Source organism: Euprymna scolopes, chromosome 8 (genome assembly GCF_053919585.1).
Source record: "Euprymna scolopes isolate OS-2025 chromosome 8, ASM5391958v1, whole genome shotgun sequence".
Lineage (NCBI taxonomy): Eukaryota > Metazoa > Mollusca > Cephalopoda > Sepiida > Sepiolidae > Euprymna > Euprymna scolopes.
The window spans coordinates 97881850-97904703 of record NC_136489.1 but is presented as its reverse complement, the minus strand read 5'-3'; the positions used below and the strand labels follow the sequence as shown (position 1 = coordinate 97904703).

At 32.4% G+C, this 22854-nt stretch overlaps 1 protein-coding gene across 7 annotated transcripts in view; it reads right to left on the bottom strand.

Annotated features, from left to right (window-relative positions):
- LOC145283664 (leucine zipper putative tumor suppressor 2 homolog) overlaps nucleotides 1–22854 on the bottom strand; it is a 675696-nt gene that overhangs the window by 1433 nt on the left and 651409 nt on the right. For all 7 annotated transcript variants that reach the window (XM_080132667.1, XM_080132671.1, XM_080132669.1 and 4 more), the window contains one exon: nucleotides 1–4814. This exon is cut by the window's left edge and continues 1433 nt beyond it. In XM_080132667.1, the coding sequence (XP_079988793.1) occupies nucleotides 3543–4814 (1272 nt within the window). In that variant the 3' untranslated portion in view covers nucleotides 1–3542. The remainder of the gene's footprint in view (nucleotides 4815–22854) is intronic.

Here is a 22854-nt window from a genome sequence, read left to right as displayed (position 1 = left end):
CATGGCTTTCAAAAAAAAACAAAAAAAAAGAAGAAAAAAATATATCACTGTAATAAATACTTTCTGTATAGAAAATATTAGGCAATTTTTTTGCCTTTAAAATATTCAGTATAGTTTCCACCGTATGTAATATATATGTATATCACATAACTCCTTTGTTATCAGTATGGGCCAAAATGTGTAGAGTGCTGTGCAAGTTTCCTGTGGGGCATTAAACTAGTTGAGTGACACAGGAGATTGGATTGGAGAGGTACAATTGTATACATTAGCTAGACCATGCCTGATACACGAGTTGTCAGCCATGATGATATATCTATATATTTTAAGGGGTAGAATAAATATATATAAACCCATTTCGTTTCATGTCTTCAGTGAATATTTAATTACATTTATTAAAAGCGAGAAAAGGGGCCTATATATAAGATATCCAAGGATTTCAATGAGAATTGTCTTGAGCTCTTCAGTAAACATGTTGGCAATTAATTTTCTGCTTTCAGAGAATTTTCTGTAATTATTTGACATCAGATGTCTTTTGTTGAATCTTTTTGTTATTTCTTACCCAACTGTCATGGAGTATGGCATAATCACATTGAAACATCAGTTCTCATGAGATCTCTGAAGTTAAGCGATGTGAAGCCTAGCCAGTATCAGATGCATAATCATTTGTGAATGCTAGGCACTGTATGTCATCTTTTCATATCCAATATATATATATATATATATATATATATATATATATATATATATATATATATGGCTGGAGATCACTTCTGAATTTTAGATTCTCTGTAAACTTCCTCCTTGGAGGAAGCTCGCCCAGGGGTAATACCACATTAGATATTACAAGTTTTTTTTTTTTTTTTTTTTTGGTCATGGAGAGGGTTAACCACTTCAATTATGAATGGTTTACAGTTTAATGATGTACTCAAATCAGAACCATTTTTTGTGTGTTTAATAAATCTGTTCTTGATACGATAGAACAATGGACACTGGCAATGGCCAAAATGCATCAAGACATCAGGGTAAAATAAAAAAAACACAGAATAAACATAACAAAATGGTCGATGTCATATCATTTTGTTATTCATTATAACAATTTTTTTTTAAATATTGCAACTACTATCAGTACCCCGGTTCATTTCCAGAATAAAACCTTTTTTTATATTTTAGATAAAAAAAAAAAATAGGAGTTAAAAATGGAGTTTGCTTTCTACATATATACATTTTTTAAAAGTAACTCAACTCCCAAATTTTATTTAATTTTTATTACTTGTTTTATAATGGCAAGTTCTTCCATAATAGTGAATATAAATTCTGTCTCTAGCTGCATAGTGTATAATCACCATATGTGGAAACATTCACAAAAGAATTCGGCTTTTGGATAGGAAATACTTAGGTTACATTCGAGTTGCACACGTAAAATATTATCAAAATATAAACAAAAATAATATTGTGTAATAATATTATGACATTATATTATGTATTCCTTTATTACATTTCTTTGAAGCTTAATACTGAATAAGAATGAAACCCATAAAACTGGCGTAAAATAAAACCTACTTTAAGTTGACAAACTTTAACGAAGGTTTCTTCAGAATTTGATTGAAAATTAGTATGTGTATGTATACAATATTGGTTCAATATGTAAGATGACAAATTCTGTTCATATTTGCATCTGACTCGAGCTGCTGTGCAATTTGGAGAACGCCCTTGGAAAAAGGGTATGAATGCAAGTCTTCTCCTTGACTAGTTGCTAATGTAGAATATTATCTACCGTACTATTTCAGGAGAAGGAAAACTCTAAACAAAAAAACTGATGTTTGTTGTTCAATAGTGTTGCAAGATTCATTTACATCATTCCTGTTATCAGAATAGCCCAAATTTCTGTGCAGTGCAGTGCAAGCCATAGGAGACAAACAGACCAGCTGATCAGAGAGGAACAATTGTGTATATGTCTAATTAGCTTGCACATACTTGCTAGATAAGTTGACAGCCATTATAATATACATATATATATATATATATATATATATATATATATATATATATATATACACACACTCCACTAATTTAGCAAATTTTCACGTTTAAAAGCTAAAAAATATTCCTTGCAATTCCTTATAGAGACAAATTAAAATCTAAAAACAATCTGTTTCACACAAAGGTTAGCATCACATTTTGGCCATAGGAATACTAGTTTTTAAAAGGACTTCTGAGAATAAACAATATTCAAAAATTACAGGAGAAGTAACAGAATTAAAAAATAAAATGGAAAAAATTTAAAATATAATTATTTAGATGTGCAAATATTCTGTCACTAAATATTAAAAAAAAAGAATAAGGCCACCTGCATTTCTCAAATCCTTTGGACAGCAAACTTTTCAGCTTTAAATTTACAAATATTTTTAGTTTTTCTGTTTGTTTTTTTGTTTTTTTTTAACAGCACCTTTTTTATCATTAAAGTGATGATGAAATTTGTACATCAAGGATTGCGATGCTTTTTTTTATAAATCACCCGACCATAAAAAAAAAAAAAAAGTATTAAAAAACCTTTTAATCATTTTTTTTTTTCATATTGTCCAATTTTGTGCATGGGTATTTAGAGTCAAAACTTTTAGAATCTCTGCACATTGTGATGATAAACAATTAATTATTATTTTACAGATAATTGATAGAATGTGGAAATATATTGGTTATAAAAAGCAAAACTAAATAAGGCAATAATTTTTTTAATAATAATACATTTTCTTTGCTTCCAAATTTCCCCTGGATCATTAGAGTTGTATATGTGATATAACCGCTTTATCAAGTGTTTATGTTTATTTATCTCAAGATACTTGTTATTCAGCATTCAGTTTTCTATTCTGATGACCCAGTATATTTCTGCATTATTAGTAACTGTCTATAAATTATCTCTATATTATATGCAATGTTTCAAGCAAAGTACATCATCCTCTTAATTAAAATTTTAAAATCAGAATAAAAACATGATGGATGTTAATCCTGTATCTGTAATAAACTATGGCAACATGGAATGCTCACTAACTTTTGTTTACCTGAATATTGAATAATCGAAAATAAGAGCCACGAAACACCAAAAATTTGAATAGTGAGCCTTTTGTACTTCCATAATCTAAACAGTGACACTGATGTCATGTAAAATTTAAATAAAATAAAAACTACTACAGAGATTCTGAAGGTTTATGACTATTGAAGTATCCACACGAAGAATAGGATTATTTAAAAAAAAAAATAAATAAAAATTTTGTTGTGTTTTAGAGTGGGGTTAATTTTTACAAAAGCACCTCAATTGTTTATGCATGCATATTAGTAAAAGAGAAGCAGATAAATACTTCTGAATAGACATGAAGTAAACTGCACCTTCTTTTGCTTTTCAGTTCTTAAAGATTAATGCTGAGCGAGGAACTAGAAATATTTACCATTTCCATAAAAAATAATCAACTACTTTTTATAAAATTCTCCTTTTCATGTTTTGGCATCATTCTTAAGATTTCCGTCCCATTTCTGGAACTATTCACAAATTAACAAACAGATTCTTCTCCACCATTTAATGCCAACAATTTCAAATCTCTGTTTTCAAGTTCAAGCGTTAACTGTTCTACCTCTACCTCCAAGTTCTTATTCTTTCGAAACATCTGGACATAATTTAATTGTAATTGTTTCTGGTATCGTATCACCTTGCCCTTCTCCTCGAGCCACTGGTCACGCTCGTTCTCAAAGTCTGCCTTAAAATTTCCGACCTGACGTCTGTAGTGCTCAAGCTCTTCTTGTAGTTCCAAGATTTGCTTGTCCTTCTCTAGCAGTAAGGCGGCAGTGTCTGTCAGATTCTCTGTACAACATTCGTTCAGCACCTTTAAATAGTCATCAGTCTGGCTTGTTGCATCACACACCAGACATGAAGCAGAGCTTAATTCTTGTGGAAGTACAAAATCAGGAGTCGGAGTCCTTGAGACGCTTTTACTTGCGCCTTCCAAAGATTCTAGCGGGTTCGACACTTTCTGCTTCAATGATTTTACTTCTTCGCATTTTTTGTTTAGCATGTTAGCGTTCTCATTAAGTCGGAGTGTCATTTGAGAACATTCCAGGTTTTTCTGCTGCACCTCGCATTTGGAGCGTTCCAGCTGCGCTTTCTGTATTTCGATTTGTTCATCAAGCTTGGCACATTTTTGGGCAAGAGATTCTTTCACCTTGCACACCTGGTTGTAATCCTCCTGCAATGTCTTATTATTCTGCTGCAATTTGAACACTTGCATGGAAAGCCCTTGTTCGCTTTTAGCCATCTTCTTCTGCTGCATTGCGACTCGCTTCTCATACTCCTCTTTGGCATCTTTCAATTCCTTCTGCCAGGAATTCTTCTGTTCCTCGTATACTTGGAAGATGGCCCTTTCATTTTTGTCCATCACTTCACGCAGGGCCATTATCTCGTGCTCCTTTTCTTTGAGCATAGCCTCAAGCTCGCCCACGCCACTGTCACTTGGAGAGGGCGTTTGAATGAAGTTCTCTAAGTGGCTTGATGACAAGTGACTCAAACTGGAAGCTTGTAAAGAGTTCGACCTCTCAAACTTGACGTCACCAGAGATACTACTTGACGGATCACTACCGTCCAGAGGTAAAGAACCATGGGACGTGTTGGCTGAACTTTGACCAATTCCATTGTAGTCCTGTGACCCATAACCATCATCTTGACTAGAAAATTTACGATCTGGGTGCGAGTGGCCTTTAGACGGGGTCGCATGACGACTGGAGATAACAGGCTTGAATGCAATTGGCCGAATCAAACCTTTCCCAGGAGCCTGCAACAAAACAGAAAAAAAAACACATTAGAATTCAATTTATTCATTAGTAAATAATAAATGGTATCAAACAATTTTTATACTTTGGAATCTAGTGAAAGCATCACATTTGAATATTTATTTACTTACTTATAGATAGCATTTAAATATCTTTCACACTCCCATATTTTTAAAGTCATCGAAAACAGTAAAATTGCTCATTTTTCAATCAAACCAATTTATTGCCTGCATAGTTGGAGACCCATCACAGTGCACGTGGAGGAAGCTTCACATGCCTCTCTGCAGTGACTTAAACCACAATATCTTGTATTCTATGTTGCACTATAGAGAACTTACTGTTGATTTTATAAAATTATTTTTTTATATAATGGTTCGAAATAAAGTTTATAACGCAAAAGTCAAGTATCATGATTCAATTGTGTGCTAAACAAAACATTACATTTTCAATGCGCCCGTTGTATCAAAGAACCTACTGTTAATTTTATATGCCTAGTCTTATTGCTTGTGCAGTGATAATGGTGTTAAAAATGCAAAAGTCAAGTATCATGCTTCAATTGTACTTTAAACAGAAACATTCATTTTAAATCCACCCTAGTCATATCAAAGAACCTACTGTTGATTTTATATGTCAGGTCTTTCGGATTCTGAAATGCACTTGTGATGTTGGGCTATGTAAGGTGTTAACTTTGGTCAAATTCGTCTGTTTCTTTTTTTTCATCAGATTATTTTGAATATCAATTATCGATACTTATCAAACATTTCGGAATAAAACTTATCTAAGAACACTGCCAAGCACATAAAATACCTTCGTGTGAAATTTCATAAAAATTGGTTTAGCCGTTTTCGAGTCCATAGAAAACGAACACACACAAAGTTCCTCTTATATAATAGCAGAGATAAATAAAAGTGTCAGCTAAGATATTGTGATTGTGTAATGAAATTACTCCAAAGTAATTTACAAAAAGAAAAAACTCCTTTTTGTAAATTACTTTGGGGTAATTTCGTTACACAATATTGAGATTAGAAATGATAATCTAAATGTTAAGATGTAGATCAGAGGTGTATGTTGACACTTTTAGAATATGACTAATTGTTTAGATAATTGTAAGGTTGAGACTAAAACTAAAACGAACATAGTATGATTTTTATTTCGAAATATACTGACCGAATAATGTATTAAAAACAATTGCAAGCGTATAGAACTGAACGAGAGAATATTGTGGGGAGAGGGGGAGCATGGTAATTATATTTGTAATCAAACGAAGTGAACATTCCACCTTTTGCTTTTCCACCCAGCTGGGGTTGCGGTATTGACGGTATCAATAAAGCAAAATGCGCTGAGGATGTCAATAATCTATGTGCAATAAATTATAAGCTTTGTAAAAAAGACCTTGTTTTCGATTTCTTTTGCGTTCAGCAACCAGTAAAGAAAGTGGACAACGTCATATCTGTGGCAATTCATGTTGAAATGTAACTTTAAATTAACTTTTTAAAAGTATCTTATGATTTTAAAGGATACTAGTCTTTGGCCCTTAAAGGATGAGATGAAAAATGTTCAAAATAAAAAGTGATTTTGACATTATATTATCTTTTATCATCTTAAGAAAACCATTTTTTTTTTAAAATGACGAGTGAACAAAAAAAAAAAACTCTGGAAACCTATGTAAGGAAAACAAAAACATTGTTGGCCTTGTGTATGTTTTGAATAGTAGCAGTAGCTGTTTTTTTAAATATCAGACTTAAGACAGGGCGGCCATAAAATAAGTAAGCAGACAAATTTTTGGAAAACAGAAGTCAAACACCGGATGAACGGTTTAAATGCTCAAGCAAGCTGATCTAAGTTTAATATTATATAGATTATTCAATTAATGTAATGATTAAGTGATAGTGTAAGTAGATATTTACTTGCTGTCAACCTCAGCAAGCTGTGACACAAGGTCAGAAAGTGGGAATGTCCAGCTAGCGCCCCTAAAAAGGGGCACTCTGGCCTAGCAAAAATTGCCTGGGCATCATCATCAGCATTCTCTGGTAGGGGCGCCTCAGGCAACAAACGATAATTTTGCCCCACCTGAAAGCTGGGTGGCAAGGCCTGGGAGGGTGGACCTCCTAGGTAATACCCAGGTAGCATACCTAATTCCAACAGGTACTGGTCCAGTTCCTGTCAGGATGATTGTCAAAAACATACTCTGGACTGGTACTTTCTACCCTGTTTCCAAGCAACCAAAGCAGCAAGGAGACTCATCTTCATCAATACAATGAGGATAGTGTAATTCAATTAAACTTCATAAAAATCTGCTGGAAAAAAAAGAAATGCCATGCAATGGTTGTTAAAAAAATTCCTAACATATCTATTTTTTTGTCAAGTAAATTTTCCCAAATCAAAAATATTTGACATTTAAATTTCAATGGTTTTGCTCAGAACTTAATTATTAATAATGGACAGTTACACATACATTTTTGATTATATATAGAGAGAGAGATAGAGAGACAGAGACTTTCTGTAACCCATTGGGTCACAATTTATTCGGATAACAATTCACAAAATGTGGAATTCCAACAGCATGATCAGAAATAATCTGCTACCTGACATCAGAGCCCAACTCATCTGTTCAGCTCAAAAGCCAAAACTTGACTGCAACTTTAGAGCTGGTAGCCTATCTACAAGTATGTAGGCATCACCAACTTTAGTCTCACATTGCAAGTACCACTCAGGAACCCTCAGACAAATATACCTTGGTTTAGCTCTTCCAGATAGTAAAAATATAGCCTTCCACTGTTGCCAGTTTGTAAATCAGATATCTTTGTCTGGAATCGTCTGAAATTCGTGCTAAATCTACCATTACTTTTTTCAGCAAGAATTTTGCCTCTTATCTTAAGTGACCCTTGAATGAGTGTCAATCTTCAAAAGATTTGAAAACTAAGTATCAAAATGCATATTGCATCACAATTAACAGTGTATTTCAGATAAATTTTGAGAGAGCTTGAATGCCTACTAGACACTGTCCTCAAGTGTCTAATGTTTCTCCGTACAGGAGTTCAAAAGGACAACCTGGCATGAGGATACTTTTCCCTACAAGTGAGTCCAGACTAAATATTCAAAATCACACAGTATTCGCAACCCAAATAAGATCTGAGATATGGCTAGCTCACATTAGCTTCTATGAGGAATGGCGCTTCTTCTCCAAGTGATGTTACCTCAAGTAACAGCATTAGGCTGGATATACTACCAGAATAGATGAATTCATGTCCTAGAATCCAACAAGACCAAAAGAAAGATCAACCAGAATCCACTACATGGTTACACACATGGTTATGCCAAAAGTTGAACATAATTTAACATATCACAAATTCCAAATGCATTTCTTAGAAGTTCGAACATTTTGCTTATAGTGGAGAAGATATATCAACTACAAGTCATTTGATTCTGATGTTCACTAGGTTTTATCTTCCAAGTCGCGATTTCATTTCTATGCTAAATTTAGCATGGATTTCAGACGATTCCAGACATAAAGATGTCCGATTTACAATGGAAGGGATTTTTTTAATTCCACATTAAGTAGTAGATTTGGATTACTGTATATTCCATATTATTTCTGTCCATCATTCAGATTACAATTTTTTTTCACAAAAGTGGTTCTATTCCATATATATTCACTATTGAATAACCCAAGATAAATTTTATAGGAAATTCTCTCTTGGGAACTATAAGTACTTAGATTGGATGTTTATATAAGAGATAGACAAATGGAGATAGTTTAAGAGATAAAGAGAGACAATTTATATATATATATATATATATATATATATATATTATACACACAAACACACACATATGAAAGTGGTTCCAAAAGTAAGGTCTCTCATTCTTTAACTCAAAAACTAAAGCGTTGAAGTGCAACAAAGATGGAAATAGTACCATTAAAACGAGTGACCTTTTAGGCTTGAGGATTTATTTTTCTACGTGGTCACTACTATTCTCAATGCATTTTTGCCAGCGTCTTCTGATGCTCTGGTCATAAAAGTCTGAAGCACACTTTGTCTTGCACATCTGTTGCCACTCTGAAATCGACAAACCCATCTCCTAACTGTGCTACCATAAACGAGAGATCAAGATAAATTATATACTACCTAAATTCTACTTTTAAAACTTTTGCTGACAGCTGATATTTTAAAAGAGGTAGATCAGATAAAATAGATTTATTTTTAATTCGTTTCAGACATTTCTTTTAACTTGCTTACCAAATCTCCAAAGTTTAGGCTACTGTTCCAGTCTCTGTAAATTTAAATATCGTTTTCTTTATTTAGGAGTAATCATCAACAAGGAAGAAATACAGAGCTACCCAACTAATGAAAAGTAAAAAATTAAAAAAATAGAATCTAACGGCCAACTTTTAGTCTCAATTTTTTTTATTATTGATACAGCCCACCTGATGTGCACACACACAAACACCTCATGGGCATATATTGTTATAACTTCGTTTAATATTCATTGTTGCAAGTATGTCTGTCAAAATAGGAAACAGTTTCAGAATTGTGTGTGCAGTCAACTCGACCACTACATCTGAAATAATTTGCTACTATTAATACTACAATATCTGAAAAGGTGAACATTTTTGTGAATAAAAGTAAGTTTTTACTTGTTTTATGGCATATCAACCATCTATATGATACCAAATAAAATTGTTAAATGGAATCCTAGTGATAGGATAATTGTACTTATTTTATGCTCCTAAAAACATTACTTCTAATAGGAAATTTTACAGTGAGAGTGTAAACAATACGATGAGAAAACATTTCAATTTGGAATTGGTAATCTTTGTTTTCAATACTCTAAGCATCTTCTAGTATCTATTTGAGAATAAGATACAAACGAAAAGCAAGGTTTGGATTTGTAAAAGACATGGGCTGGAATAATACTGTTGGGGATGAACTTATAGATACTAAAGCATGACATGACCAACTGATTGATTCTGAAAGGAAAATAAAAATTCCATCGTTCTAAAAGGATTACTTCTTCACTAATCGAAGACAGAAAAGGTGTGTATAATCAGAACAGATACTACACTTAAAGCCAAAGTGATTAAATTAGTCAGCAAATGCAATATTCTATTGAGCCGATAAGATGGGATCCTAACAAATAATACCACTTGAAATCAGAATGACCTTGAGATTAATGGCAATAAACAGTTTTGTGTGATAGCCAGAACCCGCCACATGAATATTTGTTTTTTTACGGCATATCAAACATCTAACAGTCATTTAATGCTAAATATAGTTGTTGAATATAATTCTATAGGTAGTAAAGTTGTTTATATTTTTAAAAAAATATTGCATTTCTCTTAAAAAGAAATTTAATAGTAGGTATAATTATTACACACACAAAAAAATACTATTAGAAATTTTCAAAATGAGATTGGAAACATTAATCCTAGAAAACGTTACTCCCAGAAAATCTTAACACGATTAACACTCAGTCACCACTAGTATTTTAGGTGAAGAAAATAAAAAGGTTTAGATTTTTTTTTAAATTAGATTATATTTGGGAAGTCATGCAAAGGCATAACTCGAACAGTCGACTGAGCAGATGCAGCCTCTCTGATCTCCCATTTAGCCGAAGCAATGGCTGGAGTGAGGAGAGAGGGATAGCTCAACCACCAGGATTCTGATCTAAGGCATTGTGGTTGTTGTTGGTGAATTTATTGCTGAAAAGATGTAGAAGGATTTTAAAATAATTTAGTAGTATTGGGTAGTAAAAAAAGGTAAATTCCTATGGATCAGCACAAGTGCTAAGTCATAATCAATTCTAAGTGACATTCTTATGGAGAATGTTCTTTCCTCAATATGGCAATACTAAAAATACAATTACAAATAATTTATGATGTCTATTCGGTCATGGTTAATGGAATGAAAGCAATTTACCGGCATGAATTAATAACATCCAAAATGAGAATAACATCCAAAATGAGAATAAAACCCAAAATGAGAATAACACCCAAAATGAGAATAACATCCAAAATGAGAACAACAACCAAAATGAGAACAACATCCAAAATGAGAACAACAACCAAAATGAGAACAACAACCAAAATGAGAACAACATCCAAAATGAGAATAACATCCAAAATGAGAATAACATCCAAAATGAGAATAACATCCAAAATGAGAATAACATCCAAAATGAGAATAACAACCAAAATGAGAATAACAACCAAAATGAGAATAACATCCAAAATGAGAATAACAACCAAAATGAGAATAACATCCAAAATGAGAATAACATCCAAAATGAGAATAACAACCAAAATGAGAATAACATCCAAAATGAGAATAACAACCAAAATGAGAATAACAACCAAAATGAGAATAACAACCAAAATGAGAATAACAACCAAAATGAGAATAACATCCAAAATGAGAATAACATCCAAAATGAGAATAACATCCAAAATGAGAATAACATCCAAAATGAGAATAACAACCAAAATGAGAATAACATCCAAAATGAGAATAACATCCAAAATGAGAATAACATCCAAAATGAGAATAACAACCAAAATGAGAATAACATCCAAAATGAGAATAACAACCAAAATGAGAATAACAACCAAAATGAGAATAACAACCAAAATGAGAATAACATCCAAAATGAGAATAACAACCAAAATGAGAATAACATCCAAAATGAGAATAACACCCAAAATGAGAATAACAACCAAAATGAGAATAACATCCAAAATGAGAATAACACCCAAAATGAGAATAACACCCAAAATGAGAATAACACCCAAAATGAGAATAACATCCAAAATGAGAATAACAACCAAAATGAGAATAACATCCAAAATGAGAATAACACCCAAAACGAGAGCCTTAGTCTAAATAATCCCAATAATTTATCAATTCATACCTAAAAAATTCCAAAAATAAAGCAAAGCAATTTTAGTTCTGTTTGAAAAAAAAAAAAATCGTCAACTAGAAACATTTTGGTCATAATTATGATTAAACAGCATATCTAAACATTGAGTCCTTAGTTTCTTGCCTCCTCACGAGAGTAGAGTTGATACAAAGTGGATTTTTTTTAATGTGGGAGAAATATAGCTCCCCAAAATGAGACCTTCTGAATGGAGACAAAAATGTAAATTGCCTCAGGCTAGAAGTATTTATTCACTGACTGAAGTCACAACAGACGAGATGTCATATCAGAATGGGTAACAGATTTTGCTCCTAGCTAAAATTTTTCAGTCGTGTCTTAAAAATGTTTTTCTTTCTTTGTTTTTACATAAAAGTAGTTTACAGAGCAATATTATTTTTTTTAAATTAAAAAAATAACAAATCTAATTCTTTAAGTTTTACTAGTAAACCATTTTTTTTTTCATTTGATATATATATCCTTTTTCTTTGAGGAAATCTGTGTTCTAAAATATATATATATATATATATATAAAATGAAAGTGCTAAAAGATCATACATACTAATCGATAACCATTAAGAGTGATTTAGTGATCATCTAACCTGTTTTCAATGGAAATTTGGATGAATTCATGTTTCCATAGTGGAACAAGCAGATAAAACTAGAAAAAAATAAATAAAGGTGGGGGGGAGAGGTCCAATCTTGATTTCTGTTTTTATAACTTACTACCTTGCCTTGCTTTTTGGTTTCACTAAGTAAAACCAAAACCGAAATTAAAAGAATATGTAATCCCAAACTAAATAGAAGACTTTGTTTAAAAAGATGATCATGTTACATTAGGGCATGCATTGAAGAAATTAACCCCCAAACTAACTTATTTCTTGTCGGGTCTTTACTTACCTCTTTCTTTCAAGTCTATTATCACTTTCTTCTCTTGGCTTCCCTGTGAACAAAACCTGCTACCTTAACTGTTCTACATCTATTAACTCAAGAACTCATCTATCCTTTCTACATGGATCATAGTCTACACTTCTTCATATATCCCATTATATTGTCCAGATTTAATCTTGCTCTGAGGTCATCAGAAATAAATCTTAAGATGCACACCACAAATCCATCATATTCTCATATCATTTCTACCCATGCAAAACATGCTATCACCAAGGTAAAACTTCAATAGCATTCATCCAAGTGACATCTTAAATGGTTATATATAAGAGCAAATAGTTAATAAAACATGTTAAAAAACACTTTGAAAAAGAGTTAAAAACATATTCAATTTGAAAAGGAAACACTAAATAAGTGGATATATATATATATATATATATATATATATATATAAAATGTTGATTTTATGGCATTGCATTTAGATAACTTGAATTACAGTGTAAAATGAAAAAGTCATTTATCATGGTTCGATTGGTGCCTCGCCAGCCAGATTTCACTTCTATACATCACACTGATAGACTCTTCCCTCGATCAATAGTAGTGACACTATGCTCCTTAGTAATGATAGAAGTTTCCTAAACTCACACTCTACATTCCTAACTCCTACAATCACACGAGCACCTGATCCACTGTGCGCAAATGGTATCACCAAGGTAAATCTTCAACAATCTGATTATTCGCTACGAATTTAACATAATCCAACTGCACTTCTTTTGCACACAATGCATACAAGTAGCGCAATGTACATAGGAAACAAAGTCACATACAAAGTGCTTTTTACATATATTAGTGGCCTGGCAAGGCCACAGTGGAGACAACCAAGCAAAAAAAACAAAAAAGCCCTAAACAAAATTCATCCCAAAGCAGCAAAACTGAAGCTGGCTAATACAAATGTAGGCAAATTTTGGCCATATTTTATTGGTTTGAAAATATAGGTTCTTTTTTACCAATTGTCATAAAATTTTAATCATGGAATAGTATTATAATCTGCAAAAAGCCTTCTAATTTGCATGCAGTTTCATAGTGTGTGTTTAATATATATATATATATATATAAAAAATCACCTTTTTTGGCGATTTTTATAAATTCTAAATCTCAGCTACTATTGATCTAAATTTAAAAAATGAAGGCTCGTTGGAAAGGTAATTTCCTCAATTGTGTAGTGGGCTATGTTACATTTGCCCTTAAGGTTGCATATTAAGGAGACGATCCATCATCCATAGCCTATTCGTAGCATTTTTTTTTTCAGCCAGAAAATTTTTCAATCATAGTTATTTGTTTTTCTAGTTCTGCATATGAATTACAAAATATCTGATATTTCCCCCAAACCTCTCGCCTTGATAGAGGGGAGACTAAAACTTGCTGCTATGGTTTCAAATGATCTGAAATAACAATAAGGGGAGACTTGAGTCCAAATATTTCTCATGTTATATCTCTCCTCTTTTGGAAATAGGGCACGATTATGAATATCTCCAGTATCAAATAATTTTTATACACTGTGAAATTTACTTTATGTATGAAAACCAAAAAGGATAGATATAACATATGAGAAATATTTGGAATTAAGTCTCTTCTTGCTGTTATTTCAGATCATTTGAAACCATAGCAGCAAGTTTTAGTCACTCCTCCATCAAGGCCAGAGGCTTTGGAGAAATATATATAATTGATTGATTATAACTGATGATTACGAAAGTATAAAAAATTAGTGTCTGCAAGCATAAAAATAATAAAAATTATTAATTCCTTGCAAAAGTAAGTTCTTAAAGTTGAACACACTTCTGCAAGGAATTAATAATTTTTATTATTTTTAAGTTCTTAAAGTTGAACACTGAAATAAAGGCAGTAGGCTGGCCTTGTATGAGATCACGAGTTCGGGTTGTTTGATTACTACTGTCTTAATGCTGTGCCTGAATTTGACGTTTATAGTTGTGATGTTCCCTTAACCCTCGTAGCGTTTTTGGTGATCTGGAGGTAACGTTCCTAGTAAATGCAGTGAAAGGTAGCTTTGTGGCTGGATTCGAATTTCCTGAGCAGCGGCAATCGTTATTTCCTGCACTGATGATTGCGAAAGCATGAAATACTAGTGTCTGTAGGTATGAAGATAATTGTTTATAATTATATACATACACAGAGTGCTACATAGGTAACGCTCTTCAAGTGGAATCAAATTAAAATCCTTTTGATTATTCTTTAAAATTAAATTAATTTAAGTCAAATCAAAATACGTGTTGCTTATGCCACACCATATATGCTGTGTGCTCGCACGTGCGTTTATATTGTTTGCTCTATAATAAAGACTGATGTGGATTTATTTGTATATAGATAAATATCTATACCACACGATATTTATTGAGTAAAGAAATAACCCATCTAAACAATTTCAAGTGTTGAGGAGAACAGAAAAAGCAAATAAGGAGCCTGACCTCTCTCCTCCTGTGGAAAATAAATTTGAAAAGCTACTTCACTATTCCCATAATGAAGACGTTTACTTTTTATACAGACTTGTTTTTCTTTTGTATTTTTTTTTTTTATTAAAATTCACCCTTTTGAGAAATATTTTCCTTTCACAGTTTATATTATACTAGTGTGAACACTAACGAAGCATAATGTTTTTCATTCATTTTTGCCAGAAAGTGCGCGCGTGTATATATATATATATATATATATACTTCAGAATAGTTTTTATTTAACAATCAGTTGTTATGGAAACGTGAGATTGTAAGGTTTACAAAATATTACTATAAGTTATCCCATCTAAACAAGAATTGCTCAATATACAAGATAGAGCAAATAAATTAAATTGTAATTCAATGAATTCCAAAAAACTCTCATTGAAATGAATTTCATATCAAAGAATTTTTATTATTCTAAGCAAGACAAAGAATGCTTTAGAGAATTAATCTCCTTAACCTATAGGGGTTCGATGTTTACCATCTCATCAGAGGAGAGAAAATATTAGCAAATATTTATAAAGGTATGCACCCTATTTGCTAAAGTCAGTGAGACATGGAAAGTCAAAGTCAAAAAGTGAACGTGTGTGTGTGTGTGTGTACATTTTCCTACGCAATAACTGTCAATTTTCAATCTACAGACTCGAATACTGAAATTTGTGAAAATCTTTGTAATCCGTTTTCGGCCAGAAATTTGGCTGTTAAAGGGTCAAAGTTCAACGGGTTGACCTTGGAAAACTCTACCAAACTCCTCCGACAATTTTGGGTCGAAACACTTGAAATTTTAGATATAGGTTCCTTGGACATGGATTTAACTTAATTTGAACCCAAAACAATAAATATTAAGGGGTCATAATAGGGGTCAAAGTTTAAAAAATTGATCGCTTTTTTTTTTTTTTTTCTTTTTTTGCTCAACATACACCTCCAAACACCCAGGCAACGCCAGGCTGAAATGCTAATATATATATATATATATATATATATATATATATATATATATATATATATATATATATATATATATATATAATCTCATTTAAAGAAGCTAGATAAAAATATGAAATTGCAAAAAAAAACCCCCAAAAAAACCAACTTCAATATAAGACTAGGCATATTTAGATTGCTGCATGAATTTTAGCTAAAAAAAAACAAAAACAAAAAAAAAACAGCATTTAATCGTGTGCATATCTCTAAGATTTTCAGGTGGATAAGCTAAGGCGGAAAAGAGAAAAAAAAGGTTTTCTTTTTCTTTATTTTCATTCATTGCTTCCACATCTGTGTCTACATACATAATACTAGCTCCATCTACCTGGCATTGCCCGAGATGCTGTGAAATCATTTTTAGTGTTTATTTTATTTCTTTAAATTTCTTTTGTACATTTTTGAAATTTACACAAAAAAACAAAAAACATTTCAGTCACCATGGAAGCAATTATTGATTTTTTGGGGGGTAATTAGTAAAACATTTTCATAACAGATTGTTGATGCCAGATTAAGTAATTTAAAAAATATGTAGCAAGTTACATTATTTTACTGCCAAGAACATGGTACACCAATAACAAATGAATATTGGCTAGGCAGAAACATTTTGATTTGTCAGTTTCGAAAATCTGACGATATCACTTTATATACAATGATATACGAGACAGAAAATGGAAATATTCAACAAAATAATAATTTGAAAGTATTTTTATTTGGAAAAGGCTTTATTCAAAGGCATGTATATATCCATCTAACTACCTACTGTTATATAAAAGGAACTGTGTTTGAGTTCGTTCCCTACAGACTCCTTAACCACTGGGCCGACTTTTAAAAAAAGTCACACTAATGTATTTTATTTGTCTCACTGTGTTCTTAGATTTTATATCAGAATGTCTTTGATAAGTATTGCATATCACTGAGTTTCTATCTATGTCCCCCCCCTCGCCAAACTTTCACAAGAAACATTCGCCTAGCTGAAAACACTATCAATAATTCCCCCCACTCTTTATCTGTGCCTAAACCTAAACATGGATTCCATGAATAAAGCTTCTTTCTTAGAACTGCACGCCTGTGGAATTGTCTTCCGTTTTCCTGCTTTCCAGCTGACTACAATATGGCTGTCTTCAAGTCCAATGTAAACAAGTTCTTGATGAGCTGTTCCACTTAAGTTAACAAATTTACAGAATTTCCATTACTAACGATTACTATATTGTCCAATTGACTATTGTATACTCTTAACCCTTATCCTCGAGTGGTCTCTGGGCCTTGATAAGTGGTTATGCCTATGTAAAAAAAATAAAAATAAAAAATAATCATAAAAGATCCGATGAAAGCAGGAACAGGAATATTGACTCAAGTTTACGTCCTATACAGCCTAACATAACAAATGCATTTGAGAAGTTTTATTACTGCACAAGCCGAAAGGCCAGACATAAAATCGACAATACGGTTTTGATAGGACAGAGGCGTGTTCAAAGTGGACGTTTTTGTTTAGAGCACAATCGACACATGATACTTGACTTTTACATTTTAACTTTTAATTCAAGTCATTATCTAAACATAATTTTATAAAATCAACAGTATGTTCTTTACAGTGCAATGTAAACTACTATATATTGTGTAGGGGAGGCATGGGAAGCTTCTTGGTGCCCTATGGTGGGTCCCCAGCTAGGCAATCAATCGTTTTGATTGAAAAATGGGCGATTTCAATAACAATAAAAGTATGGGAGAGTGAAACATTCACTGATGCTCATTTAACCCCGGGCAACGTCAGGTCTCCTTGCTAGTATATATATATATATATATATATATATATATAATCTGTTTATCTCTCCATCTCATACTATACTGCATCTGATGGCGTCGCTTCCATGTAAGAATGAACACTTGTCATTACATCATGAATAAATATCCAAAGCTATTAAGAACATGCAACAAACACTTATCAAGGTGACTGGATTCAGCATTAAATAGCCTACAAATGATTGATATGCCACAACTTGCTTGCTACGTATATCTATTTTCTTTTCTTAATGATTTTCTAGGATGGTAAAATGACAAACACCACTTCCTCGGCCAAATACAATACTCCTTTCTTGTAGAATAGTTTCAGACAGATATCAAATCTCCATTAATAATAGAAGGAATATATATATATATATATATATATATATATATATATATATATAATGAGATATGTTATAGCTGTTGGTTATATCAATAAATTTACTTAACCTTAGTTTAAAAATGTAAACAACCTGCAATTGGAATAAGGTCTAAAATATCTAAGGTAATTTATCTTACTCTCACAGTTGGAAGATATGATACAGGATCGGTAAATTGAGGTTTGAGAAGCCAATGCCCCAGAGGCGGGAAATTCTGGGCTGAAAAAAATGCCTGGGCAGTTCTGTCGGCATTCCTGATGAAAGTGCCCCAGGCGATCAGCTACACGTAACTTAAAAAAAATCATCACCAATAACACAAGTTATACAAAATATATAGCTGCAAAAAAAGAAAGACAAAAAAAAAGAAAACAAACAAAAAAAGAAAACAAACAAAAGAAAACAAACAAAAAAAGAAAACAAACAAAAGAAAACAAACAAAAAAAGAAAACAAACAAAAGAAAACAAAAAAACAAACAAACAAAAAAAGAAAACAAAAAAAGAAAACAAACAAAAGAAAACAAAAAGAAAACAAACAAAAGAAAACAAAAAAGAAAACAAACAAAAGAAAACAAAAAAGAAAACGAAAAAGAAAACAAAAAAAGAATACAAACAAAAGAAAACAAACAAAAGAAAACAAAAAAGAAAACAAACAAAAGAAAAAAAAAGAAAACAAACAAAAGAAAACAAACCATTCAAAAACCTTAAACACATTTTTTTTTAAATGAAGTATGATTGTTTGTATTATTTCAATCAATCGGACTAAAGTTTTCATCTTGAGTGTTATCTGCACTGTGTTTTGGTCTATGTAACCTCCAACTTTCTTCAGGCATAGAAGTCACCACGTTTGGCAAAGGAGAAACATGACAACTTGTACATCTGAAGAAGGTCGGAGGCTACATCGACCGAAATGTTATGCAGATAACATTAAAGAGGAGAACAACTGTTCAAATAATACAAACATGCAAGAACTTCTTCTGATGAATTATAATGATTTGTTATATAATGTATAAGGTAATGATGACTGAAATGTGAATATGCTGCTCCTCATACGTTTATTACAATTTATGGTTCATTATTATGGGTTAATATTATTATGATTGGTCTCATCGCACTACTCATCTATTTGGAATATTATGTAATAGCAGAAATATTTAATCTGACTACTTCTTTCGACTTGTATCTATTTTTCTTATCCATACAAAGAGGGAGTATGTCAAGAATAAAGCATTCAAATGCAGCCACAATGGCTCGGTCATATTTGGCAATTAATTTCATACAAATATATTACGATGACTTATGATTGATATTAATATTATTCATTAAGAATGACTACTGAAACGGCCAAAGCACTAGCATAAATGGAAACGAAAAGCATGAAAACAAGTGAAGCATGCGTGGTCCCTCGTGAATGCACAGTAAACAAGGCACAAAACAAAATGATTAAGTTCAGCATTCCCCCCCCCCCAACTACCACCACCCTATTTAGCCCCAAAAGTCCCCAGGGGGTGTCAACTCCTGGTGAAAATAAAAAGGTGCAGTTTTAGGCTTTAACATAAGTAAATTTGAGTTCTGCACCATGCAAAAAAAAAAGAAATGTCTAAATCCATCATTTGCCTCCCCCCCAGCCCACCTCTTTTAGCCCAAAAAGTTCCCAAGGCCTTAACATATTTAAATTTGAATTCACCACCATGTAAAACTGCTAAATAGACATACATAGAAAATTTTGGACAAATATGGTAAAATAGTCCCCAAAATGAAGTGTTTTTATTAGCCCTAAAAGAGCCTCTGGGGCACACCCAAGAGTTATCAGAGTGTATACAAACAAAATTATAAAGAAATCAGTTAGTTACAACTTTTCAGAGTTTTATAAAAATCCAAGGCATCAATTTTTTTTAATAAGCACAAAAGTGTCAATTTTAGCCATTTTAACCCGAAACCCTAGGGACGGGAGGGGGGGGGGGGAACCAGTGTTTTCCCGTAAAATCTGTTCTGTTACTTTTTTACTCATATCATGTTTAATGTTTGTGCAAAATTTAAAAAAAATTCCAAGGCGTAGTTATTGAGAAAAGTGCAGACAGACAAACGGACAAGGATGAATTTACAGGTCTACTCTCCTTTTGTCGGGGGGGGGGGGAGAGGGGCATGAAGATTTTTCTTTCTTTCATCAATAAGAGAATGATATGGACTTTTAAGAGCACATAAAAAGCTACTGAAACAAGTTCCTTGTTAGTCTTATACAATGAAACATGACGAATGGAAGACTTGTTCATTCAGCTAAGGCTTCATCTTTCCACGACTAAAATTTAAGAAAACATTAAGTTTATTCACAAGATGATTTCAAACTATATTCAACCAGGATTTATTGTTTGTCTGTCACTTGAGATAAGGCTCTCCCCTCCCTTCTTTTAAAAACGTATTGACCGCAAATAAAATAGATTACCACTTAGACATAAAGTGTTAATTTTCTTGGACCATATCTATAGAGGCACTGTAGGGTGTTGAGCAGTGAGATGTCTGTTCATATTGCATTTAAATTTCTACACGTTAGTACGGTCAGGGAAGCAGGAGACAGTAATTAAATTCCAAAGTCTAGCAGTTCGTAAGAATAAACTATTAGATCCCCACACCGAAAGGGTGAGATTTTGCTGCTTGTTGGGTTAATAGGAGGTATTTACGTTTAGGGGACACAAGTGCTACAAGGAGTTTGTCAAAGCACGTTCTATTAAAATAAAACAGGCAGAGGTATGCAACATACCGGCAATGAGACAATGGTTTAAGCTATCATTTCATGCTCAATTCTAACCTTTTTTTTAATAGAAATTATTAGGATCTTTCTTGAGAAAGATTTCAAACTATATTTTTTAATGCTTATTTCATTTTCTTAGTTATTCCCTCCTTCCAAATAAAAAACAAACAAACAAATTCTAATATCAGTAAACTTATTGCAATATCTTGTATATAAATTAGAGCCAGTTTCTCCTAATATCGTTGTGATTAATAATTTTTATTATTTCAAGGTACATCATTAAATCTGTTCAAACTTCACCTATAAGTATTGATGTGGGTTCTAACAAAATAAAATCTGTATTTCTAATCGATTATAATACTCTTAATCGATATATCATTTTTCAATAGAAATAAAAAAGCATAGGAGTTTTTGACCTTCACACTCAGAAGTTCTATTACTGCCACTCATAACACTACAAGCAAATTTAACTCATTAGCCGACCTACATTTGACTGTAGAAAGAAAGACACCTGTTCTCATTTACTTATTTAATAAGATCACCACTGCTATGTTCGCTTAATCGATTAGCATGTTGTACTTACTGACAGAGGTTATAAGTTCGAACCCTACCTGGAGCAGAAATATTTTCATTCTGATCTTGTTACAAAATACACTTAAATATTTATATTACAATATGAAGCAGATTATTCAATTTTACCTTTTGTAATCTGTCGTTTATGGAAATTAGGATCCCGGGAGAGATCAAGTAGTCCTGCAGGTGTGATATATATTTCATCCAGCCATTCGACACGCTCTTTTTATAACTGCTAGGCAATTCCATTAAATTGAGCAGGAAAACTAAAGCATTCAAATGCTGATAAAATCAGCTTCTTCACTCCTTCGCAATTCTAGCAAGTGAAAGTTATACCCCCCCCATCTGTTAGCCAATGTGATTCCCAAACCTCCACCCCCTGACCCGCCCAATCGTTTCTGTGTTCTTCAAGTTTATTGTACAGCATAAACAAGCACTTGTACTTATTTATTAACAACCAACTTTTTTTGCTTGTTTTTCTTTGTCTACGGGTGGGGAGGAGAAACAATGAAAGGAAATAAAATAAAAAGAGTAGAACTCTAAGAGATATGCTGTTTATTTCTTCGCTTCTGTGGCATTTTTTTTTTCTGAGCTGGGAAAAAAAATTAATAGGTGGTGTTGGTGATGGTGGTGGAGGTAGAATCAACACTATTGATCGATTTCACATTTTTTTTCCCTTGGGATCAACAAGCCCTCGAAGAAGAATGAGGCTTGAGAAGCAAGGAACAGGAAGTTAAATACAACGCATCATGTGGGAATTTGAAATGTGAACTGCAAATAAATAACTAAGATAAAATAAGCACAGTATCAAAAGGTATACAAGCCTGTCGGCCTCACGGATAGAACATTATCATACAGGTGAACGCATTCTTCCTTAAGTGTCTTGCAGTCATTGTTAGTATAATTCAGACATGAGAACACAATGTATTAGGTAAATGGAACGCACGACCATCTGCATTCAAACTAAAATTTTAACAACCATGTAGAAAAAGAAAGTTAGAATACCCGTCCCAGGAAAGGACAAATTAATCACATCCCTAAACAGAATGAGACACTTCTTTTATGCCCCTTTATAAAAGTTAAAATCAAGGCATAAAGCTACTAAACCTTATATCTAGCATCCTCATTCTAATTTTCATCAAAATCAATTACATAATTTTGATTCTTAGAAAATATCTAAGCTTATTGTGTGTTAGGAAACTGAAATTCAAGAAATATTGCGTAATTAGGGTTTAGTGATTATGGATCAAATTTAATGTAAATCTGA